Source organism: Xiphophorus hellerii, chromosome 13 (genome assembly GCF_003331165.1).
Source record: "Xiphophorus hellerii strain 12219 chromosome 13, Xiphophorus_hellerii-4.1, whole genome shotgun sequence".
Taxonomy (NCBI): Eukaryota; Metazoa; Chordata; class Actinopteri; order Cyprinodontiformes; family Poeciliidae; genus Xiphophorus; species Xiphophorus hellerii.
The window spans coordinates 12,658,226-12,685,118 of record NC_045684.1 but is presented as its reverse complement, the minus strand read 5'-3'; the positions used below and the strand labels follow the sequence as shown (position 1 = coordinate 12,685,118).

General features: G+C 35.7%; 1 protein-coding gene across 9 annotated transcripts in view; it reads left to right on the top strand.

Annotated features, from left to right (window-relative positions):
* LOC116730675 (myocyte-specific enhancer factor 2D homolog) overlaps positions 1–26,893 on the top strand; it is a 55,145-nt gene that overhangs the window by 6,691 nt on the left and 21,561 nt on the right. For 4 of the 9 annotated variants that reach the window (XR_004341388.1, XM_032580046.1, XM_032580045.1 and 1 more), the window contains exons 2-10: positions 7,149–7,508; positions 10,711–10,914; positions 12,030–12,167; positions 14,202–14,418; positions 15,897–15,953; positions 18,674–18,855; positions 21,037–21,066; positions 23,888–24,017; positions 24,436–24,607. Coding sequence is in view for 8 of the 9 variants with exons in the window: in XM_032580046.1 (XP_032435937.1) it covers positions 7,455–7,508; positions 10,711–10,914; positions 12,030–12,167; positions 14,202–14,418; positions 15,897–15,953; positions 18,674–18,855; positions 21,037–21,066; positions 23,888–24,017; positions 24,436–24,607 (1,184 nt within the window). In the remaining variant the exon portion in view is untranslated. The remainder of the gene's footprint in view (positions 1–7,148; positions 7,509–10,710; positions 10,915–12,029; positions 12,168–14,201; positions 14,419–15,896; positions 15,954–18,673; positions 18,856–21,036; positions 21,067–23,887; positions 24,018–24,435; positions 24,608–26,893) is intronic. The other 5 variants (XM_032580047.1, XM_032580042.1, XM_032580044.1 and 2 more) reach the window with 3 other exon arrangements.

Sequence of the window (26,893 nt, the reverse complement as noted above, 5' to 3'; positions counted from 1 at the left end):
AAGCTTTTTCGTTTACAGATGTCATAACTCATTTTATTTGTTGTTTCTGTTGTTTTGTTTATTTATCTTTGTCTATTTAAAATGTCTTCCAGGTCTGGTGTTAATATTCATTAGAATTTAAAATTTATTGATCTTTGAGAATGTGATCTTGTATTATTATGCCATTATTATCATTATATTACTTGAAAAATATCTTAAATAAAATTGTTTGTTGTAATAACTTCTGGGACAATTTATTGTGTCAGGCCTATGGATTACTTGATGCAGAATATTTTTAGTTTCTGCTCTGTGGATGCGGTGAATGCAGCTGTGCATTTTTAGTCTGGCTGCACGTGGGGCTTCATGCTGGCCAAGTGGCGACCTCATTATGTTTGTGTCCAATCAGTCCTTCGGCCAGGTCTTAATTGAGCCATCGGTGCCTTCGGGGAGGAAGAGAAGGGATGAACTTGTCAATTACAGTAATGAGAGGGCAGGCATGCAGAGAGCAGGCAGGGCAAGGCAGACAAGGCAGAGGCCTTGTAGTTCAGCCCCCATTTTAGTCTCTAATCAAAGATGTTAGTGATGCCTGAAACTTTTAAATAATCATTTTTCCCTCCAGAAAAGAGATTTTTCTGCATGTCGGGTTATGGGAGCTGCTTAGTTTAGTCACAGCCAGTAGAAGATGTACATTTTGCTATCCAATGCTAATTTGTTAACCCAAAAATCTGCCAAGAGACGTACAGAAACAGAAAAGGAGATGCAGGGGTTTTGTTTGGCTAGTACTGGGGTAGTAGTACATATATAAACTGCCTACTGTATTCAGTCAATTAATCAAGTTTATTTGTATCGCACATTTCAGCAACAAGGCAGTTCAAAGTCCTTTACATAATAAAAATACAAAAGTCATAAAAAAACACCACAAACATTACATTTTGCTATCATTACACATCAAGATGTTGGTCAGGATTTAATTTAGTATAATTTAAAAGCGAGTCTAAACAGGTGGGTTTTTAGTCTAGACTTAAGAAACTCAATGTTTCAGCTGTTTTGCAGTTTTCTGGAAGTTTGTTCCAGATTTGTGGTGCATAGAAGCTGAAAGCTGCTTCTCCATGTTTGGTTCATTTTCTACTTAATCTGTAATGCTGGACAGAAAGTCTGTTTTTGCAAAGAAAAAACATCCAGGCTTTCATGATTCGAGTACCTCGATTATTAAAATTCCTCGAGGAAAATGTACCTACCTCGATGCTTCGTTAATTTATGTTTTATTATTTAGCGCACCGTTTTCCGGCCGGAACATTATTTGTGTTGCGCGGAGCTCTGACTTTCTCCTCTGAGTTGTTTACGAAACATAAGTGTTAGCAGCATAACGTCCAATTTTCAAGTTCAGCCCGTGGGGTTTTTATTGATTTATTGATTAATGATAATGCCCGGATTTTCATCGTTTTGGGGGGACCAATAGACATCCTTAAAATGACTGGCGCGATGCCTGGAGTACGGCAGCCTTTCTCCTCCGGGAGCTGCTGGTTCAGAGCGAATGGCGGGAAGAGCAATGCAGGAGTATTTATACAGGTGAGCAGATAAACTGAACATGGCGGGGAGCTGAGTAGTTGATGGTTACAGTGTAAGTGTAGCTTTATGGACGAACGGTACAATAAATTTTATATCATCCCGGTCTGAACAAACGGGTGGCGGAAATCATCGTGGCGATACATGGCTGGTAGATGAGTTTCTGAGTGTGACGAACGAAGGTGGCATAAATATCCCGTATTGCTCCCCCCCCGTTCTTACGTCCGTCTGTTCCCTGGTCTATTTCCTCTTCTCCACCCCCATCTTACGTTTGTTCGTTCTCCTGCCCCCCACCACCCCAAGCTCCCAACTTCAGGATTCTCATACCCAGTTTGACAGGTATGGTGAGAATTCATCTATTAAACTGACTGAAGATGAATACATAAACTAAAAGCTGGAGCATAGACATTTTTTATAAGCATATTTGTGAGCCTGCCTCTTTATTATTGAATTGAATATAATTTCATATCTTTGTATAACTTTTCTTCAGGTTAACTTAGAAAGTGAGCTATTATTGTTACAGGTTAATTTTCCAAACTGCAAAAAAGTAACTGTTAGGGAAGCTCAAAAATAAAAAATTGGACTGATATTAATATCCGATAGTAACACCAGTGTTATGCCAGATTTACCAATATTTTTATATTTTTTTTATCCAGTTACTCAATTAATTGTAAGAATAATCGACAGATTACTCGATTACTAAAATATTTGTTTACAACAGCCCTAGTTAACGCGCATATTTTGGTTTGTTTCCAAGAAAATGTGTTGTGTGGTGGGAGAAGCTTACAAGGTCTTATTATGAGTTCGCACTTAAGTTTTTGAAAAGTTTGAAATGTTCTGACCAGAAAGAACGCTGTCCTTATTTTTGCACATTTACAAAAACCTTGCAGTGTCAATTGTACACTTTTATATCAATATTTTTGGAAGGTAATGTTACCAGTCTTTTATTGCCAAATCCAGAGTTCTTAATATTGTTTATGTGTGGAATTTATGTAGAAAACTCAACATCAAAACAAAGAAAATACAGAAATGCAGATAAAATATCCAGTCCAGTAAGTCTGACAAAGAGAAGCAACAATTTCTTAGATTTCTGAAGAAGCTTTAAATGTCATAATGTTAACAGCTGCCCTATCACTTGCTTAGCAACTTGATCCAGTTGCCACATCATATCTCTAAATATAGTGCAGGGCTAGAAGAGCGAGCCCAGCTCTGAAACAAGCATTTAAAACAACTTAACCTTCTGAAACATGCTGCACAAAGACTGGCAGGCTGACAGGAACACGGAGCGGATGATGAAAACAGGTGGGACAGATCGGAGTTACCAGTCTGGTAACCCAGCCCAGTGGGGCCAAAAATAACAACTGGTTTCTTAATATGTCATGTTTATCAGAAATGGGGGTCTAACAGGGGCTTCAGGTTGGTCTCATCCAATCTCTTGCGGTGCTGATAATGTGTGGGGTTATTACTGGGAGAAAATGTTGAGATGTTTGATCCTCAGGCGGTGAGCGATTGTTTCTGACTCACAGTGAGTCCAGCTCAGAACTGGGCCGCTGAGAATCCAACACTAAATGCTTGAAATAGTCCAAGTGTGTTGCTCTAATAACATTTGATATTATTATTAGTGGCAATTGAATACACTAGGGTCTTTATTATAAGTGGGAAGCAGAGTAATTTGGGTGTTTTAAGGATTCACAATGTAAATTTCTTATTAAAATTCAAGCTGGGCTTGTGATAAAATGTGGGACGTTTGATGCCACATGAGCGCCGCGGTTCAGCTTTTAATATTTTCCATCTGGCTTGACAACAATCCCAGAGGAAAGCAAGAACATGTAGGTAGGGTTAAAACTGGAAGAAAAACAGATTAGAAAAGGACTGTGGATGCACATCCACAGTGTTATACTTTCAATTTAATAAATGAAACTAGAAAATTGCGGGACGATGCTGCACAAAAGGTCAAATGTCACTCTCATCACTTAGTTTTTGTATTTGCCGTAGTTTTCGTGTCATTGTGTGTAGTTGGAGTGTTTGGCTTTAATTTAACATTTTGGTTGGTCTGTTGATGGTCTGATTGAAATAGAGGTGGTGTTTATTTATTTGCTCTCTAATCCATGTATTTGTTCCTGCAAATTATTCTATTAATTACTAAATAAATCCATAAATTAATTAAGGGCATAATTTAATATTAACTAATGGGGTTTGGATAATTTACTGTGATATCCTTTTGCAGTCATTCCCATTTTGAAGCATCCATTTAGGGTAATTAACCTTCAGGATTGTTTTTTGTTTGATTAGAGGCTCCAACTAACCTGTTAATTTAGCAGAAATATGTGTAAAAAAAATAAAAATAAAGGCATTGCTTGTGGAAAATATAACAATACTATATTGTTTAGTACTAAGATGCAATTATCTGAGTTACCTGGGTTCTGGCGTCTGAGGATGTTTCATTGTTTCATTATTTAAGAGCAAAGGTTCTGCTCCTCTCAGCTGGATTTAATCAAGCACACCAGCCACCCTATATGCAGCGCATTCACCATGCACCTGACTGAGTTTAATGAAATGTTTATGCTGAAATGGTGATTAATATATGCCTAATTTTGCAATCCAGCTGTGAAGCTAAATTACTGTCACAGAGGAATTGAAATATCACTGCAGGTAGGAAAAGTGCAGCTGAATACAGACTAACTCTTCACTTGAAATTACTTAAAAAGGAAAAACTTTTTGTTAAAGCATATACTAAAATAATTTTTTCCCACCAGTTTTCCATTGTCATTGCAATATGAGTGTGTGCAATATTCGTATCTCAAAGGATTATTTTGAGTGCATTTGTATTTTTTATGCTAATGCAATGTTTAGGCATATATCACAGGGTTTATATGCCTAAAATCTTCTCGTATTAAACCGAAACACCCCTGAGAGTTGAACTGAAAATCCGTCGAATCACATCAGAAGAGTTTTTGCCCCCAACTAACAAATATGGCTGCTGAACGGAGAGCGTACCGATAGGTGGAGATGTTACTGCGTTATTGACCTTTGAATAAATAGAAATACCTCAAGGTTTTTGGCAGGAATGTGACGCCATAGTTTATGCTCTGCTTCTCCCCTTCACCTGCTAAAGTTTAAATTAGCGAAAGGAAACAGAATCTGTTTAAAAACAGAATCTGCAGTTTTTAAAAAGAAATAATTTAAGAATTTTTTGTGAACTGTGATGACATTACATCATCACAATTTAATTAAATAAATGTAATTAATTAAAATTCCTGCAGTTTGAGCCTGAAGTATATAAAATGCTAACAGGTTAAAGAAAGTCGCATCATTAAAGATCAATTTAAATGTGCAAAATACAACTTAGAGACTATATTTATCTAAATGTAATTCAGGATTTTCCAGGTAAAGATTTTCTCTCCTTGCAAAACTAAATGTGTGTTTTCTCAGCTGTGTGTTTTGTCTGCGTGTAGTGAGCTCCAGTAATAAAGTAATTGGTTTCAACTTTGTTCAGATTACTTAAAGCTCTTCATAATTCAAGTGTGAATGTGCTCACTGGCCCCTCGATACTATTTACACACTGTTTGCAGATAGCATTAATATGCATATCATTTGGATCTATTTTAATTTTCCTGCTGTGCATGCAAATGTCTTCCTACATTTTCCATATCCTGTTTGCTTAGTCAGGTGGAGAACATCCTTACTGCAACTTCATCGAACTAAGCAATAGATTTAAACAATAATGAAGCGTAATACATCAATCTTTATGTAGAAATGTACAAACTTAAACAGTGGAAACAGCTTGGGTTGCTGTAACGTCTGGAATACGTCCATAGGAGATTTGCTCAATGTGTATCAGATTTCCTTTTCGTTTATGCACCAGATTTAGTTCTGCTGTGTTACATTAGAATATTGGTTTTGAGAACCTAAAGCTCTGGCTTTGTGCTCACAGCTGTCGCGTTAACTCGGTGCAAAATGAGCAAATTAAAAATCATTGGAGGCTCTGTTCTTTTGTGGGCGCCATGTTAGCTGATAAAACTAATAAATAAATAAAAAATTAGGGTTTCTTTAAAGAGAGGACATAAGCTGAGTGGGTGGGCCCTCACATTGTTCACGTTGCACCTTGACCTCATGATCTGTGCATTACACTTGTTTTTTAACATTTTATTTCAACCGAACATTAGTTCTGTTATTTTTTTGTACATTATCACACCCTAATGTGATAAATTACTGTTTAATAAATAAACAAACTACTCTAAAGCTGCAGTATGTGACTTTTATGAAAATATTTTTTTCACATATTTGTTGAAACTGTCTCTATGTTGTGACAGTAAGGCACATATGACAAACTCGAGGCCCAGGGGCCAAATTTGGCCAGCAGTAGCTTTTTATGTGGCCCTCTTGACTCCAAATTACCTCAGTATGTTCCTCCAGTTTTTCATAAATCTGCAAAAATCAAACTGAATTCAAGCAAAATCAACAGATCCCCACATTTTTTATGATTTCACTGCAAATGGTTCTCAAAATTGACCAAAAACATAACTTGGCTCGATGTCAAGTTATAGTCAGTGACCAATACAGCAATTGATAAAAAGTCACATTTAATGTCACACATTAGTGCAAATATTGTAAAATTTCCTTACAAATATTTCTAAATTAGCAACACAAAATCTGCGATTTTGATTGCAAAAAAACACAAAAACAATAACAAAATCCTGGACGGACTGATTGGTGTGAAAAGATGTTAAATATTATTTAATTTTAAGAAACGCTTATTGAATGCTGAAACAACCGGCTGTTTATTGATTTTTTTTAAACAGTTTAATTGGTTTTGTCAACACATTCTGGCATAACTGGCCCTTTAAGAAAACATTCAGATTTTGGATACGGCACAAACTGAAAATGAGTTTGACATTCCTGCCTTGCCCCAGCACTTCCAGCGCTAACTAGAAACAACCAATCAGAGCCAGGAGGAGGGTGTTAGTGCTGCCAATCACCCTTGTGGATGCACCACTTCTCTCCCCCTTTCTCTCTGCTATGCTGCAGCTAACAGAACCTGTCGTGAATCCTCAGTCTAGGTTTGATGGCAGACAAATGATTTCCCTTGGACATTAAGTTGTTTAGCACCATTAGCACACTGAGCAGCGCATACAGAAGGATGATTGATAGGAGTAAGACCTTCCCTTTGGCTCTGATTGATTGTTTTTGACTGGTGCATTTCTTCAGTAGCACTGAGAGGAATTGGATTATTTCACAGATTGTTTGTCTCATAAGAAACTGACACAACATGATGACACTTTGAACAAATATGTAAAAAAAACTACGGATGCACTGATATGAACATTTAGGCTGATATTGATATCCAATATTAATACTGCTGTTTTGGCTGATAATCGATATTTACCTATATTGTATATACAGTATTTTTCTACTACTTTGACACCTTTTGAAAACGGCAACAAAATGGAAAGAAAAATTGGTTGTAAATATCAGCCCAGGTGCCAATATATCGCGCATCTCTATAACAACCACATAAATAAAAAAAGTTATGTAGCTTTAACACTCATGATTTACATTTCAAGGGATATTTGGTGAATGTTTTGTTTCTTTCGTTTACGCAGGAGAGGAGTGACGTCCTCCATGCCGCAGCAGCTGCACACATCAGTCCCCACTGAATAAAAAATGAACTGAGGACCTCTTCCACATTTCCACGTCCCAAATCGCTGCTTCTCTCCCGCTGCCCTTCCAGAGCAAGAGTTAACCGTGTTGCCTCACCACACCTGGACACAGAGATGCGCGTGCGTGCATGTCCTCGAAATGCATGACTGTGTTTGAGCGTGTTTCTGCTTCGCGTCCGTATTCATCTTCAGAGAGGCACTTTTCCACTTGACTGACTTCAGCGTTAGTGTTCACGACTACAAAGCATAATGGGGAGGAAAAAGATTCAGATCCAAAGGATCACCGACGAAAGGAACAAGCAGGTGAGTCACTGCTGTGAAACAAAGGATTTTATGTTATTTTGCATTCTGTTTGGTTTACTAATCTACTCTAGAAATAAAAAATCTCACGTTTTGAGTCATTTTATGATTCATCAAAAGTGTTTGAATTTAATTAGTAGTGATGGCTGTGTGTTTATAAAAGCATAATTATTCTAGAAAATTTGCAACAATTATTGGGATATTTGAATTTATCTTGGATAAATTAATTAAAATCCCTTGAATCTTCGATCCAAATTCATCTCTTATCTCTGACACTTTAGCACTTTTGTTTGGTTTTGCAAATTCATGCCAAGGACTTGCGTGTCTTATTGTTTTCTGGAGGCTAGAAAGAGATTTTTCTTTGTTTCTTGAATATTAGGAGGCTTTACAAAATGTTAGAAACAAACTGAAAAAAAAGTCCATCATGTGAGGCAGGATGTGATGGTTGTAGCAAAATTTGTTACAAGGTGGTCCTCTTCGTTTTTCCGTTTTGCGTCTGAAAGTCACAACAGAAAGCCTGAAGTCACAAAACTATAAATGCTACAAAAAAATCAATAATTGGATTTTCTGTTTCGTTTGTCTAGTTTTTAGAATATCAAGTTTTGTAGGATAAAGTTTCAACCACTGCTTCTCATTACTGTAAATTAAGGTCAGAGAAACACATCTAAAAGTAGACGTAGGCTTAACATTAGGAAATGTTGCTGGGTCTGACTTTTTCGCAGCACATCGAGCAATTTTATGCGACGCTGTTTGGTTCTTGGCCATGTGGATCACAAAGCTATTTTCCCCAAGCAGCTAAAAATACTAAATTTAATACACATCATGTCATGCACATAGTTGTCAGTTTTTACAGGCTGGTTGCAGGCAGACCGATTTAAAGTTCTGAGTTTCTCAGAATTGTACGCAAAATACATTTGTCTTGCTAAATATGCAGTATAATTAAACAATAATCTCAATGCAAGTTAAAGTTGTCAAGCTTTATTGCCTGTCACAATAACAATTTTGCTGGATTAAATTATTGCAATGAACCATTTTTAATTAATATAGAACTAACAATGGATTATTAATGCAAGTAAAAAGAACATAACTAAACAAATTAATTATTCTCCACAGGCTTCTTCATCTGACTTTATCTGAAACTACAGAAAATTAAAACTTTTCTAGCAGTTTAGAATGATATGGGAGTTTATTTTTCGACATTTTTGCATTCTTATTTTGAGTCCAAATAAGAATGCTCTTAATGCCCCTTATCAGTCTTGACTTGTAGTTTTTTTGTGATAAGACCAGAAAATATCTGCATCATTTACAATAAACTCACCAGCAACAGGATTTATTAGTGCATTGAACATTTTCAGCTCTTTGCATTTTACTTTTTGGATAGTGAATTGAACTCTTGTGCGGCGCATTGAGTATTTTCGCTCCCGTTACAGAACTGTAGGCAGTAAAGAAACCAGTTCCAGCTAATCCACAACATCCCCTCCCACCCAAAAATAAAAACAACAAATATCCTGTTAACCTCAGACATTCTGGGATATCACATGTTTATCTTCAGCGGATGCCAGCTGCCGAGAATAGATTTGAGTCTGGAGTCGTTTAAAGAGTTCTCGCCAGTACTTGTGTGAATGCTACGCACAAATATTGGGCTTTGTCTGTAAAAGCAAACTGTTTGCTGAGTTGTTTAATAATAGATGCTTTGTGGAGTCTTGGTTTGTGCAGAGCAGGGATTTGGTACGTGATGCATCTCTGATTGGCTTTCAGTTTGGATTAAACTTTCACTTTTCCACGTTATTTTTCCTTTTTTTCTTTTTCTTCTAGTAAAGATGAAAAGTTGATTTATGTTTTCATCAAACCACCAGATATTTGTATCACATGTCTTCAATTCCAGCTTGTATTTTTTCTTTCTTTTGCATTTTTAAAGCACAGACCTTCTGTTCTTGACAGAAATTCAGGCTAATTTTGTTAAACATTGTAATCAATTGTTGCTCTTTTGCTGGATTGCAGCCAGAAGCTTTCCACATAGTTTAAGAGGGAAACTGTTATTTTATTCAACTTTTCTTCAAAATAATAGAAATAATTTATACAGAACAGTTAAAATCAGAGTTTTATTAATCTCCACTCAATTGTTTTGGAAGAGGTCATTTGTGATAATTTAGTTTATTTTCTCAATGAACATTTATTAATTTTCTTATGTAATTGTTTGTAAATTCACATTCTGTCTTTCTTGATAAACGTTTTGTTTGTAAACAAAAACAAACTTTGATTCTCTTGGGATTCAACCCCTCCATGCTTAAAACACTGAAACTCTGTGGACCACTAGAAAATATACATTGAATTACATAAATATGGACAGAGTTACATAAAATACATTTTCTGCTCTAGTCATTCACTACTAAAAGAAAACACAAAATAAAAAATATAATTTTTCATATTTGTAACATGGTGTGTTTTTAAGTTGTTTTTTTTTTTTAATAATTAAAGAATAATTACCAACAGAACATATGTTTGAAGGGTTTTAATAAATAAAGAAAATCATTTATAACATTTATGACTTTCAAAGATTGATAAAAAGGAAACATCTTTTTAACTAATCATTAAAATGTAGATTTTGTACTGATTGCTTTTTTATTTTTATGCTTTTGAAGTAAGAAAAAACTCAAAACCAGTTTTTGTCTTTTTTTTTTAATGTCTGTTCCTTTATGTCTGTCTTAAATAGTAATTTCTAGTCATTTTGTCCCTTTCCAAATCCCTACTTTTACCAAAAAACTCCCAAAACAACCAAAAATGGAAATTAGTAGTTTGCTACAGGCAGTTTCTACCCACACGGGAAACATTTTGTTTCTGCTTTGGGAGCCAAAGGATTTAAAGTAGTTCCTATAATCCAGTCTTAGTCTACAGTAAGAGAAAGTGGTTATATGCCTCAATTAAACAAAGTCGACCAGCAGGAATCCATTTTAGCTCTTTTATTTAATCTGTTACGTTTTGTTAAAGCTGACTGGACTAACTGAGGTATAAAATACTCCACTATTCTTCAAAAATACTTCATCACCAAGAGAATTATAAACTGGAAAAGGAAAGCTGAAAAGTGAGCTTCGTTACACTAGTAGCAACATACAATTAAAGTAATTTTAAAAAATGGTGTAAAATCTGAAAATTGCTCCTCCAGCAGTCGTTTTTCATTCAGATTTTTTGCTCCGTTCTCTCTCAGGTCACATTCACGAAGCGAAAGTTCGGCTTGATGAAGAAGGCCTATGAGCTGAGTGTGTTGTGTGACTGTGAGATCGCCCTGATCATCTTCAACCACGCCAACAAGCTGTTCCAGTACGCCAGCACCGACATGGACAAGGTTCTGCTCAAATACACGGAGTACAACGAGCCGCACGAGAGCCGGACCAACGCAGACATCATTGAGGTAAATTCATCATGTCCGCCGCTTCCTGAGGGGTTTTCTGTCACAAAGGCAAATGGTTTTAACCTGGATAGATCACGCTCCTGCTTTAAATTAGTTTCTGTTCAATTAAAAATAAAAATCTAGAAATAAAATCTATTTCTGGATCCATCAGTCAATTTATTCAGGTCCATAAAATTCAGATAAAAATTTGTGACATTTTCTTTGACTCATAAGTGGGATAGTATATTCATTCCTTCATTTCCTGTTGGATTCAAACAACCTACACAACATTTTTTGTTTTTTTTGTCTTTTCTAAAGTACATAAAGAGAAATAATCATAGGTTAAAGTTGGAAATGGCAGGTTAGACCTCAAATAAACCCATATATCATGATTTTCCTACCAAACTGATGATGTTGAATCTAATATAATTGTTTTGTACAACTGAATATGTGACCTATGGGCCTTTATTAGAGGTAAATACACCTATTGGCTAGTAATTTAATATATGACATGTCAGAAATAAGGAGCTTATTTTATTTATTACCTTTCAATATTTGCACTCCAGGTAAATGTGGCAAAAATCGACTTGTTTTGCCCACTTGTGATTAAAATTTGATTTTTTTAATTTAATGACAGTCTGAACAACACAAATCTATTTATTTTTTAAATCAGACCCAGGTTACTTTTAATATTTAATCCAGTATCCGATGTCTTTAAAGTGACATCAGTATGAACTGTTACGTCTCATTTCATCTGACATCATGCTAATGACAGATCGGAGAGAATCGACAAGATAAACGTAAACAACAGACCAAACAAACATGGCGGATGTTGAAGCTGCTGATCTGTCTAATAATTACACACCGACTCAATTTTTGAAAGTTGCAGGTTTTAGCTTGACCACAACATGCTACTTCCTATTACTAGAGTTTGTCCCCTTCAAAATAAAATTCCTGCTGCAGCCTTATAAGTATATACAGCAGAGGCTGTTTCAGAATTGACAATGCTTAACTTGAACTCATTTGGGATATTCATGTTTGCTGAACTTTATTTCTAAGCACTCATAGAGTCTACAGCTTATCTTAAACTGCACTGGTTCATTGAATATTGTTTCTCTCCCTGATTTGGTTTCTAGACTTTGAGAAAGAAAGGTTTCAACGGCTGCGACAGTCCAGAGCCGGACGGCGAAGACTCAATTGACCAAAGTCCTCTGAATGACGACAAGTTCCGTAAAACCACGGAGGATCTGGACGTCCTCTTCAAACGCTACGGCGTAAGAGCTTTACTCTTCTTATTATTCCTTTTGATTTGTGGAAGATAGGCGGCATTATTTTTAAAATCTTCTCTCAAGAAGCAGTAAGTGAGAGTTTAACTTTATAAATTCAAAGATTTCAACCCGTTGTTTATCTGTATTGTTGCAACCTCAAAGTTCAGTTTTCTCCCTTTCAAGTAAGATTTTTATGCTCTTTTATGGTATTTAATGGATATTTGAAAAAATAAATAAGCATCCAAAATTAAAATGGATGTGGAAGTAGAAATTAAAAATATGAATTGCAGTTTATTTTAAGAATCTCCAAGTTTTTTCTATTCTGTTGTGATGGAGAAATAAATCAAACATTATTTTTATAGGTTGACTTATTTTAATGTGCTGACCTCAACAAGAGGGTTAGTTGATTTAATCTCATTACACATTTATCATTCAAAAAATGATAAATATTTTGTTTTTATTTTTAATAAGGTTTCCTTTCATCACTTTCCTCTGTTTTAAAGGTATTTGAACCACATTTTTGGCACATAAGGTGATGTTGTGAACCGACTGGAAGAAGTTGATTACAGTTTTCTCAGGCTTCCAAGAAAGATGAAAAAAGAGACTAAAACTTCACAAAAAAGATAAATATTCTGCACAATTAGCACAATTTTATTTGACATTGTGTTTTAAATCTGTGTCAAAATCAGAAATGAAGATATCAATATTGGCACTGTAGTAATTGTAATATTGTTTTAGGGCTGCAATTAACGATTGTTGTAATTGTTTATTCTGATGATTAATCTGATAAAATAATTTACACATTATGCAGATTTTTCATTTAGCTGCTAAATCCTTTTAGGACAATATTAGTAAACCTTAAAAGATTCAAGTAAAAAATAATTCCCTTTTAAAATCATATATTTTAACAGAGTTTGAACTGGATAAAGCTACAACTATGGGGTTTGAGCTGTTTTGGGTTGAACATAATACATTTTTTTTATCTTAAATGCTAAATGTATCTTATTTTTATACAGTTTTGGCTTACTTGTTCAGAAAATGGCCTTTTTTGAGTTTGTATTCTCTCCTTAACAATTAATCAATTACTAAATTAGTTGCAGATTACTTCAAAAATGTATTAATCACAATTCATCCGATTAATCGTTTTAGTCCTGTAGTATTTTAGCAAAAGTTGTAGCATTAAATGTTTAGGTAAACCAATAATTAATCATGCAAGCATCTTTTTTGCTCGTTACACAGTGAAACTGTCATTTTTATTTTAAAAAATTTTATATATTGATAATCACGTACAGAAAACCTGCTAAGCCTGGCGGTAGGGGAGTTAAAAAATTTTAAAAGTTGACAGAAAATTTGAAAATATCACTTGATAATTATGTTTTATTGTTTAATACCGAAACACCAACTATAAAGTCTTAAAAAATAAATAAAAGAAGCAGAAATTAAAAAGAAACTGAAATAAACGATGCTTCGCCTGGCGGTGGCTCAAGTAAAGCTTGGTGGCCCGTGTAGTGGGAAACTTTTAAGGTTACTATGATTATTAGCTGAATCTATGCATAGCAGTATTATAGTTCAGTTTCTTTGGTCTTAGCATTACAATTAAGTCATTGAATTGTTTATTTATCTCTCATGGCTCCTGTTGAACGAAGACGTGTGCTTGCTGTCTGCTGTCCATTCTGTAACCAAGTAGATTATCAAACTATGAGATTGGAATGAACCTCTCCCTATGAAACTGTAAGCTGTGTTCTCCTCGAGGATTTCTCCTGACTGCGTTCAGTGAGCAGAGACTTGGAACGCTGTAAAGCCTTCAAATAAATACCAATTAAGAATATATTCTTTCTCTGGTTCTTGAAACAGTTTTGCCTCACTCTTTGTTAAAGGAAGATTTCCACAACCCCGCCAGGCTTATAATACTTTAGGGAAAACCCTGACATACCAGCTAAAAGTGTATGAATAAATAAAGTAATACCTTACACTTTAAAGCTATGTGTGACACATGGTTGTTATTTAATTTGTTGTCTAAGTGTGAATGTCGTCCTGCAGCAGACGGCGGCTCCGTCTCAGACCTTTTCCATGCCAGTCACCGTCCAGGCGTCCAATCAGAGCACACTGCACTTCAGTAATCCTGGCAGCGCACTGGTAACTACCTCCTATGTCACATCATCATCGCTGACGGATACCCACCTCCTGTCGCCACAGCAACCGGCTCTCCAGAGAAATACAGTGTCTCCGGGGTTGCCACAGCGACCGGCCAGTGCAGGTGAGCATGCAGCGAGACGCAGCACAAAGAGGCAGGAAATGATCTGCAGCAGCTTTTTACTTTTACTGAGAGGTTTCTGTTTATATTATACATGGGTAATAGTTCTTAATCAACGCTGTTAGGTGATGCATCCAATTAAATTATTAGATATACTTTTTAAAAAAATCTAATAATATCAAGTCTTTGTTTCTGGATTGTGGTTTAATTATGCTTTTTTAAGTGGAAAGGAGTTAAAGACGCATATGAATGAGCGAACCCAAAACCACCTGGTCAGTCAGTGTCACATTCAAAACCAGCTTCTTTTTTTTAAACTTTTGGTACTTTTGTGTCCCTCTAAAACAGGCAGGGTTCATTGCAGCGCAGGGAAAATGTTAAATATTGATTTAAGTTTTGAAAGTAATTATCTTAAAGCATAAACAATTTAATTTACAAAACTATATCCTGTTTTCTCAAACTTTTTTTTCATGCAAAAATAGGATTAATTCGTATATTTTTGGACAGAGATTTTATCTGTATAAAATATCCGGCTGTGTGTAAATTACTCTTTATCTTATACTTTCATAAATCTAATTCTCAAAACTTATTTGAAATGAAACTATAAATATGAAATTGTTTTAGAAAATAAGCTAATCTGTGTTCTGCTTGACATTGCACACACGTAGCCAGGTCTTTATAAAAACAAATATAAAAACAAAGAAATAATATCATAAACACCAGACTGCTTACAAAAAGGTTTTCATCAACATGAGTGTTGTTTCAAATTCTCCAAACCCCTAGGGGGCAGCATAGCAATGTCAGCCAATCAGATTGCTTCAAAACAACCACGACTTCCTGTTAGGATTTAAACATGGTGCCAGGAGGTTTGTTTAAGTGGACAGATATAAAAGTTAAACTACTTTTAAATGACGTATTTGAATATAAAGTTATAAGAATACAAGATAATGTCAATTGGGATTCATGTTGAAGCAAGTTTTTGGATTTCTTGCGTATTTGCTGCAGACAGTAGTGCAAACGCAAACCCACAGTTTTCTCAAATCTCCACTTTGGTTGGAGTTTTTATAAATAATAATTTTTAGTGATATTAAACAGAGGTTTTATGTGGATGAAAGGCCAAATACATAAAAATAATAAATTTGTTTTCCCAATAATGTGGTGCTCGTGTTTATCAGCATCATGTGTGAAATAAGAACCAAATTATCTGGTTAAGTGCGAATTTTGAACAAATTTCAGTCTCAAAATCATAAATTTAAACAGTTTAACATGTAGCAAATGTGTGTTTATTTTGTAGTGTGTAGTTTATGTCATCCCTTTGAAAATAGATGCAAGTTGTTTTAAGTTCAAGCTTAAAGTGAAACTTGATCACAGTGTTTAAACTTGGGAAGAAAACTAAGCTCAAGTTTTACTTTCAGTTTAGAATTTGTTTCAGCTAAAAAGTCAAAATTGCGTGGATTCATTGTATTTTTTTCTTTATTTAATAGGTGCTCTCCTCGGAGGCGACCTGAATAATTCAAACGGAGGATGTCCAAGTCCAGTCTGTAAGTAATTTATTTCAATTTTACAAAACCAAAGTTGTAGCATTCTTTTTTTGTTGTTTCCCTTATTTTATGGTATAATTAAGCAATTATTTCTGTGTTGCTCCATCTGGGATTAGATGCTAATTAGTGGGATTCTCCGAATGTTGAGTATTCACTTTTGACTTATGAGATATTTATTCTAAAAGTGAAGCACAATCATACACCAATATATAAATAGTATTTCCCTCATGGATGTTTTATCTCTTTCTTTTTTCATTTACAAATCAGCCATGATCAACAAAATGTGGCCTTTTTGGACAAAAAAAAAAGGAAAACAGCCTTTAATGTCAAAGTGAAAACTGATTTCTATAAAATATTGACAATTAAATAAAAATATGTAACATATATTAAGGGATTACTTAAATATTCACCTCCTTCAAGTCAGTATTTTGCAGCTTTGGTTGCAATAACAGCCTGGCGTCTCAATCAGGGTTGTACCACAGTTTTACTCCATTCTTCCTTGTAAACTGCTCAAACACTGTCAGGTTGGTGGAGATTGTTTGTGAACAGTTCATATTGAGGTCTAGGCTTTGACTGGGCCACTCCAGAACATCCAAAGCATTTCTGTGTAGCTTCAGCTGGATGCTTTGGTTTGTTGTCTTGCTGGAGAATAAATGTTGTCCAAACTTCTCTTGCTGATGGAAACAGGCAAACTAACGGTGCGTTCTCACCAAACGCGTTACGTACGTCAAAAACGCATTCGATGCTTCAAGGTCGACGTATGTGCAGACGCTTGACATTTTGCTATACAGTGAACCCTCGTTTTTCGCGGGGGGGATAGGTTCCGAAAAGAACCCGTGATAGGCGAAATCCGTGAAGTAGTTACCTTTATTTTTTACAATTATTATACAGCATAATTAAATACTCTACATTGAAACCAAAGAACAAAAACTGTTTTCAGGCCAAAGCATTTTTTTAACAAATATAACGCTTTCTTACAAATAACTACAGTAAAATAATCATTTTAGTCATCAATACGAAGTACAGTAGGACAAATTGTGACTCATGTATTTCACTGTTCGTCTGACTGTGACGCTGCGGCCTGACTCCGCTCTCTAGTGGCTTTTTCCTCTGAAGCCTGCGGTGCAGGTGTGTTTTTTCGAGAGAAGAACATAGTTATCGGTAGTTGTTGTCGCTCTTTTTTCTTCTGGGCAAAAATATTTGCCAAAATTTGCCAAGCTGTATATTTAAATACCGTAACATTATTAGCACACAGGTAGAGAAGAAGTGCTGAGACTGTTTAGCCAATCAGGACGCAGAACACAATGCACTAAAAAAAAAAAAGAACTGCACAAAAAACTCCGTGAAGCAGCGAGGCCGTGAAAGGTGAACCACTTTATAGCGAGGGTTCACTGTACACCAAACACGTGCCGCGGGTTAAAATCTGTGTGGAGGCATGTTGAGGGCGCGTCAGAGGTGTCAAAAATAGCTCTAGCCGTTGTTTTCCGTTGCCGGCTTATTTGTCGGACTCGTCAAATGCTTCAAATCGCGCCGTGACGGTCCCTCGACGCGCCTTCACGTAGACTTTGAATGTAAACCAGATGTGCTTGACGTGCGAAACACGTTTGGTGTAAACGCATCATTACAGAGCTGCCATATTTCTTCCATGTCTTGATATTGAATCTAATTGAACTCCAGGAGATGTTTGATGTTCTACAGAAATTATACTTCTCATAAACTAGGGGAGCACTAATAAATCAGCCTCACTGTTCTTAATTATAGGAGATCTGTGATCGACTGATACTTGCATGTGAAGCCAATCTATTGAATTTGGCTCCTTGGTTCGTCACAGAAACTCATCTACCGGCTCTGTACCGCCACCCGTTTGTTGATTAAATTAATTTTCCGTTTCGTCCGTAAAGCTACACTTACACTATGAGCATCAACTACGGAACAGCCGCCCGTCGTGTTCAGTTTATCGCTCACCTGTATAAATATACCTGCAGCCTCTGAACACCAGCCACCAGGCAGCAGCTCTGGAAGGAGAGGCTGCCGTACTCCAGGCATCGTGCCAGTTATTTTTTAGGATGCTTATTGGTCCCCTGAAAAACAATAAAAGCCCGGACATTATCATGAATCAATAAAATCCTCCCAAAGCGAACTTGAAAATGCTGCTGACACTTAGCTTTCATCAACGACTCTGGCAGAAGTGAGAGCGCTGTGCAACGCTAATATTGACCCGTCCAGAACACGGTGCGCTAAATAATAAAATATAAATTACCAAACCTTCGAGGCAGATAAATTTTCCTCGAGGAATTTTAATAATCAAGGTACTTGAATCGCTCGAGGAATCGTCAGCCCTACTTATTATGTTTCATATTTTTGTTATCATTTTGTAAAAATCAGTTTTCACTTTGACATTAAAGGTTTGTCTTTTTGTCAACAATTTGGCTGATCATGATTGATTTGTAAAAGGAGGAACTGTATTATTTAAGAACATATCTAATTTAAAGACACCGTATAGCGGCTTATAAGGACCAAATTTGTGAAATGTGTCCAATAAATCACAACATTAGCGACCCTCTGTATTGTCCATCTTCAGGTTCCTCCCTCAGAGTCGAGCCGTTTTTTAGAGGATTACTTAACAACGAAACTCAACTCTACCGCTGTCTGTACCCCTACTGTCTGTTTCATCTTTCCCTATTGATCGCCATGCATTCGCACCTTAATCTCCCCCGCAGCTAATGGATATACCAGCGCCAGGGCCTCCCCAGGTCTGCTCACCGTCTCCAACGGCAACAGCCTGGGGAAAGTAGTTCCGGCCAAGTCCCCTCCGCCCCCTCCCAGCCCGCAGATGGTCAACAGCCGTAAGCCAGACCTGCGAGTCATCACCTCGCAGGGCGGGAAGAGCCTCATGCAGATGGTGAGATCAGCCAAGTTCAACTTTGGTTTAACATTTCTGACCCCTCAGCTCTTTTCGTGATCGCTAGAAACGCTCACAAACCCAGCAGGGTTTTGTTGAAACCAAGATGTCATCAGGGGCTTGAAAACCTTGAAATAATCGAATTTCAATTTGGTTTTTCCAAAGTTTGGACTTGAAAGTGCTTCATATTCAAACTGCACAGTTTTGTGTTAAATCAGGGGTGTCTAAACTTTCTGTGTTTTCATTTTTACCTGATGCTAAACGTGATAGCAGTCACATAATTTAGCTAGAATTGATCAATTATTCTAGATTTAAAAATAGTTTTCAAGTTTGTCAGATTAAAAAAATGGCAACAAACACTTTCCTAATTTTTTCAGGCTGGTCGTATTTTTCAACATTTTTTGTCTCTTTTTGGCTCACTCCTGCTTTATATTGAAAAGTTTATGAAATGGAAATGTCCAAATCTGCATTTTAGTACAACTGTTTGTTTTTACAAATGAAATATATCAAATTAAAAGAAAAAACTTGTGTTCTACCTTATATTTTTCATTTTAAGATCTTAAATTGTCTGTGTTTTTCTGAAACATTATTTTTAAATCTGTATTTTCTGCCTGAAATGGCAAACAACAAATTTATACTATTCTTGAATTTCTGATTAAGGCCCACCCAATTGTTTTAAGAGCTGCAAATGGCCCTCAATCCACACTTTGGACACACTGTATTAGATCTAAAAGCCTAAATTTGGAAAATGTTATGGTAACATTTTATTTGAGGGGTGTGCATGAGATTAACATAACAACTGCTATGAACATGAAGGAGTCTCATGAAGTGTCATTCTGTAAATGACATTTTTAATGCAAAGTTGCTTTAAAAATGTCATTTATGTCTTATGCACATCCCTTCAAATAAAATGTTATTTACAGTTGAAATCAGATATTTTATACACTTAATGAAAAGACACACATTTTGTTTTCTGTGTCTGAAGTTAAATCAAAATAAACTTTTCTTTTTTAGGCCCTTTAGAATTACCAAAATTATTTGTTTTTGCTTAATGCCAAAAAACTTAGCAAGATACAATTTTGCTGTATTTTAGTTGTTCCTGTAGAAGTATTGATAGATCAATATCAGGTAATAGTGTATTGAAACTGTCTTTTTTTAGTTCATTTATATCGCTTTCATCTCATAGGTGTGGTGCTGTAAAGGTTAGAAAACTTACCTTGATGATGCCTGAAAAGTGGAAAAACTGTCAACATTTTCCAAGTTCCCATATCTTCACTTAGAAGACAAAACAATCCAGAAATTGTAATTTTGTTGCCAAAGTGCCCCGAACTGTACAGGAGCTGGGTAAATATCTCAATCCTGGGGTGAAATAAATGGATGAGGACCAAATTGCTTCATTTTTATAGTTGGATTGAACCCATCCAACTGAAGACGCTGCAAGAGAATCAGGAAATCTTAATTTATCTTCTCATCCAAAGCCTGAATGCTTGAAGCTCTGTTATTGATAAATCTGATCTTTTTTATCAAGCTGTTTGATAATCAAAACTTTGACTGACGGGTTTAAAATATTTATCCAAAAACTTGTTTATTTCTCGTCTTGTTTCTTCAGTGTCAGGATTTTTTTCAGATTTTTTTTTTACAATAATCAAGCTGCCTAGTTGAGATCATTTGAGTGAACATAAGTTTCAAAACAAACATCAGACACAATAATGAAAAATTCTGTTCCAATACTTTAAAGATGTACAATCTAGGCAAATATTTGATAAAGGAATGAACCACGACTTCATTAGGCTTTAGTAATTGCTTCAAGTATTTCAGTTTAATGTGAAGTTAAAGTGTAAAGACAGGACAAAACTAAGTAATAATCTTTAGCCCGAACTATTATAACATTATCTCAGTTTTAGTGCGTTTTTTTAAAGAAGTCTTTGATAAATAATTTGAACTGTTTCCAAATATTTTATTGTCTTTAGTTTGTTGCTACCTGTTGCAGTTTAGATCAGGTCTGAGAAAACTAAATGTTAGCTTAAAAGATTTCCAAAAATGTGCCTTTGTTTGGTGCTGCTCTCATTTTTATTGAACTTGGCCATCAAACCAATGAACTAGTATGAGTTCAGGCTTTGTTTTCATGGTTTTATTCAGTCACTCCAGAGTTATAACCCTCTCTGTTACAACTCCTTGCAGACAGAGGATGAGCTGGAATTGGTAAACGAGGTGATTTTCCCCCCCCCTCACTCCCAAACACATACATCAGTCACTCGCATGAGTCGATGCCAGTCAGCTGTCAGCATGAGTGCAGGACTCTGCAGGAGTTTCTTCTTGTTTCAGTTTTGTTTTCACCAACATTTCCTTTGAGAGGGTGTTCAGTTTGACTGACTGCATGTGGGTCAGGGTCCGTGGATGTTTTATTCCAGCATTTGTTTTTAGTTTTTGGAGATAATCTAGAATTGAGCCCTCCACATTAATCTTGTCGACGGTGCCGTAGCAGAAATATCTGAGTGCTTTCCTGCAGGTTTGAGCTGGACTCGCTTCATCGTACTGTATGGTGCTTATCTAAAGCATGGGTGTTGTTCTCACTTTGCGTTGTGGTGCGAAGCGCCACAGAGCATGTTTCAGTGTTCACCGACGGTCTCACACACTCATTTCCACTATCCGACACAATGTTTGAGATTTTTGATAACTTCTTTGAATTACATTAAAGGCATTTAACCAACAAAAACTCCAAATTTGAGCTTTCATGGCCAACTGTCGGTCGTGAAACACAAAGCATGTTACTTTAGATGATCTTTAGAGATGAATAAAAAACTTAAAATACCTTTAGGATAGAAAGTAGTTATAATATCAATCATAAATAGGATTTAGTTGTCTGCTTACATCAACCAGCAATAATCAGGCTTGAAATTATCTTTAATTGCTAGTTTTTAGTTACATTTTGTTTCATATAAATGCAGAGAAGTTAGAAATTCAGATACCAGATTTGGAGTTTAGATCATGCAAACAATTTCAGTTTTCACCCTTTCAATTGCAGATTTAAATCCAGATTAAAGGACTTTACCTAATACTACAGCTGCAGTAGCATCTTTAGCATTTTTACCTTTTAATTATCATTGCTTCACTTCTATTAAAAGTTTATGACAAAAAGATGATTTCTAACTTCCAGAATAAAATGGAAGTATCCAAATATTTGTGCCTAATAATATTTAATAGAATCGTACAATATTAGAAATACCTTAAAAGATTCAAATAAACAAATACTTCAGTTTCTTTTATAAATCATTCTTTACATAATTTGAACTGTAGGTTCTTCTGGGTAAAACATTTACAAGTTTTTTTAAACATGAATGTAAAATGTATATATGTTTTTGTACAGTTTTGCCTTAATTACTTCTCTGACGGCGTAATGGCCCTTTTTGAGTTTGTATGCTCTACTTAACAATTAATCAATTACTAAATAAGTTGACAATTTTTTCAAAAATTAATCACAATTAATCGTTTCATCCCTAAAATATAAAGTGTAAAAAAAAACAATATAGTTGTAAAAAATAGCAGTTTTCAGAGCCTATTAAGTGTATTAAAACAATATATTGTAGAAATGTAACTTTTTCCACAATATGTTGCTAAGCTGCGGAAAACTGAACCTTTTCAGGATGCATGCCCTTCACAATGCTTGCAACAAAATAAGATAATACCAGTTATTAAGATAAATGTGTTTTTAGAGGAGTAATGGCTGCTTCTGGTGGCTGTTCTCTTCCCTCTTCAACAATTCGTCTTAAAGTCGACAGGCAAGATTCTCATTTTCCGGAAGATGGTGATTAATTTTCATCACTTTCGCTCTGCTGGCGCTCTCGCTCTTCTTCCTCACAAAGGAAGATAATTAAATCTTTCTCCTCTTCGAGGTCTGTCTCTGCTCCTTTTGTACGTTTAGTGTAATTCAAAACCCTTGATGAATGGTTCTTTTCACACGTGAAGGTAATTCCAGGGGAAATCCACAGAATCTTTTGCCTTTTATGGCAAGACGATTTATATGTGGAAGTGTTTAAAAAGAGCTCCAGTTTGCTATTTATCCAAGGTAAATTTGAGCTTTTTTCGACCAGTTTGGGAGCAGAAGATTTAGACATAAATCATGTGGTTTTGATGACGTTCCTCAAGATTTACTTTTAAAACGAATGTATAGAAATGTTATTGTAATGGACGGAATATTTCAAAGGTTTTTTTTCTTTACATTCATTGAAAATTCAAGAGGTAAGCAGAGCAATAAATAGGATCTTCAGTGGTTAATTAGTTGTAAGGCTTAATAGCGATTCCTTTGGCATAAAGTAACTGATTACACACAGAGTGTAATAAAACTTCTCACAGCTAAGCAAGCAAAGTGTGGTGGAATCAACTAACTGACTCTTTGGTTACCTAGCAACTCTCTCATTCTTTGGTTACCTAGCAACAGCATGTTGAGTAACTGACAGCAGCAGCAGTTTAAGGTTTTGCCACAGTGCTTCATCACTGCTTAAAAATAAGAAACAACGGCGTTTTGTGAAAACTGTGGATAAAAGAGGAAAGCTCACACTACCAGTTTGACAGTATTTCAGATGTTTAAAACAAATCAATAACTATTGATGTCGATTTATATTGTTAGGTTTTTCACTCATACTGTCCAGCCATCATTACTATATTTACATCATGAACTAGTTTAGTTATTTTAATGTTGCGCATTGTTAATGTTGCACAGTAATAAGATTTAGGAAAGATGTTACCAGCGACCAGTCAGTTCTTTTTGTAACCAACGGTTGAATAAATTGCCTTTGATGTAATTCTCTTACATGTCTTATTCAAACCAAGGAGTTTGTATTTGATGCATGTCATCAAGAACGCACTGAGAGGTTTCCTCGGTGTGCAACATCATTCTGAGTCCAGCCATGTGTTCATCTGTCATTCCCAGCATGTCCGAATAAAAACAAACCAAAGAAAGTACTGAAACGGGCTCGCGGAGGAAGCTGTTCCTTGTTTGTATTTTTTCTGATGTTGTTTCGCTCTTTGGCAGAACGCCCAGCGGCTGGCGGCCGGAGCCCAGGTGGCACAAACCCTCACCACGCCTGTGGTGTCTGTAGCCACACCGAGCCTCCTGGCACAGGGTCTGCCCTTCTCCGCCATACCCACAGCGTACAACACAGGTGAGGCAAAAACTGCAGTCAAAGGTGGAGGGATTGTGTAAAATCAAGTTTTTTATTTTAAATATTATTATTTCTGATTTTATATGATCCATTGTTTCCATTGATTATAGCTCAAATCCCTGTTTAAACCGGCCCACTTTTACGAGACAATTTGGCTCCTGATGTTATGACATAACTTATGACCATCTTCCTGCTGGTAGATTTAATTTTTCAGACCCTTATAACAACATTTCTGTCCAAAATTATTTGAAATCATTCGACATGAGAGTGTCAAGGCAGGTAATGATTGATGAATAGATTACACAACAAAAACTAAAACTGTTTAAGTATAAACCGGTAAAATGACCTGCACCTGTTTGTATCACCTGAACATAAACATAAGTTTAAATCCGTATTTAAATCCTGCATCTTCCATCAGAGTACCAGCTGACCAGTGCGGACATCACTGCTTTACACGCTCTCGCGTCACCAGGCGGCTTGTTGCCAACCAGCGTGTCCACATGGCAACAACAGCAGGCCGTCTCCCAGCAACAACAACCCCAACAGCAGCAGCAGCAGCAGCTTAACCTTGCATCACTCAGCAACTTGGTGTAAGTCTCCTGATTTTGTTTTTCCTGTGCAGATGTGTAGGAAATGTTTGTAACATCCTCATCTAACAGCTCAGTCTTCTGATAACAGCTGGCATACTGACCCTAACAGTTGCTTGCATTATATGCATACCATGACCTCCAATGCAAGCAACTTGCATCCTTTTTAGTGACCTGGTTTGCATGTCACCATTGTCATCACATCGATCTGAATAGTTTCCTGTGGCTTTTATTGAACCATCAATCGTGAGCAGGAGGTAGCAGGTTTGCTTTGCCACTTTTCCAGAAGGTATTATAATAATAAAGATGTGATTTGATGATATTTTGTTTGTTAGGACAACAGTTTGACTAGAACTAGGGTGTCCAACTCATTTTCATCTTGGAAATGAGTTTGATAAAGAATCAAGATAAAGAATATTCTTAAAGAGCCGGTTGTGCCAGGATGTATTGATAAAACTGATAAATAAACTTAAAATATTAATAAATAGTTGTCTCTGCATTTTATAAATAGTACTTAAAATTAAATATTGAACATCTTTTCACATTGTTCAGTCCCTCTAGGATTTTGCGATTGTGATTTTTCTTTTTGCAATCAAAGTCACTAATTTTATGGTGCTAATTTAGAAATATTTCCAAAAGTATTTTTGCAATATTTGCGCTAATGTAGGTTACATGACTTTTTATTCATCACCCTACCGATCACTGACTGTTTGCCATCAAACAATGCCGAGGCAGTAGTGTCGTAAAAGTAAGAAATACTGCCTCCTACAGGAGAGAGTTACCATAACTTAAACCCAAATGTTTTTCACAAATTTGCAATAAACTTACAGTTTAGCATCAACATGAAAAAAATGCTTGGATTTGTTGATTTTATGTGAATTTCCGCAATCATGGAATCACAGCAACTGGAAGGACTGATTGATGTAATTTAGCATCTAGAGTCAAGAGGGCCACGTAGAAAGCTGTGGCGGGCCACGTGTGGCCCCGGGACCTTGAGTTTGACACGTGGACTAGAAGATGTCGGTTCACAGAAATACGGTTTAGAAATAGAGATTGTGGCTTTATATTTAGAACTGGACAAAGATTTATTTCTTTAAAGTTTTCTTTGCAGGGAATTAAAAACTCATCTGAAAGTTTTTAATTTCAACAGAGTAGCTAATAGTGTGAACTGTGTCAGGAGTCTTCTTGTGGTCCAACGTGTCAAGTAGCAACAGATCCTACAGACTCCGCTAAGCGACTTTCACACAATGCCACACATTTATTGTCTTTTAAAGTTTATCTTTAGGAGACACCAAGAGAGGACGTGCATTAAATTTAACGAGCTAAAAGTGTTGAAGTCGCTGTCCTTCCTCTTTGTGTCAACAGGAACTGTGAGTGAAACTTGTACTGTTCAACAGTTGACAATAAGAAAAGTAAATTTTGTCATTATAGTTAAAAAGTATTAAAATGCCTGTAGGTTAAGTGGATTTTAATAATGCATTTGAAATTTAAAGCTACATAAGAAATCTTTTATATATAACATGTTACTAGTGAAGTTCTGGATTTCTTTGAAGAATTTGAATTAATATGAGTTATAACAACATTTAATTTCCCTTTGAGATCAATACAATATTTTTTGAATTCATTGTAATTTATATTATATGACATACAACTCTGGAAAAAAAAGAGACTACCTAAAATGATCAGTTTCCCAGATTTTACTCTTTAAAGGTTTATGTTTGAGTAAAATTAACATTGTTCTTTTATTCTATGAACTACTGACATGTCTCTGAAATTCCAAGCAAAAAAAATTTTGTATTTATTTGCAGAAAATGAGAAATGGTCAAAATAACGAAACAGATGCAGAGCTTTCAGACTTCAAATAATGCAAAGAAAACAAGTTCATATTCATTTAGAAACAACAATACTAATGTTTTAACTCAGTCCAGAAATCAGTATTTGGTGGAATAACCAGGAGGTTTTCAATGGGGTTCAGTGCAGTGGACTCTTCATTGTTTCCAGAGCTGCACATGTTGGTTTTAAGTGTAGTTGGTCAAACATAATTGTAAAAAAATCTTATTGAGAAGGTAAATATGATTTGCTCTAAATTTTGCCATTAATTTGTGAGAGGACTCAATTAAAATTTGACCTTTTTTGATAAAATAATTACTACAGCAGCTCAAGAATAATTACATTTATTTAATTTACTTAATTACTCAAAGTAGTACTAAATAATCTTATACAGAAATAGAAATGCAGTGTTTTTAAATAGCGTATCAATAATGATCTGTAAAGTTTTGAGCCTCTATT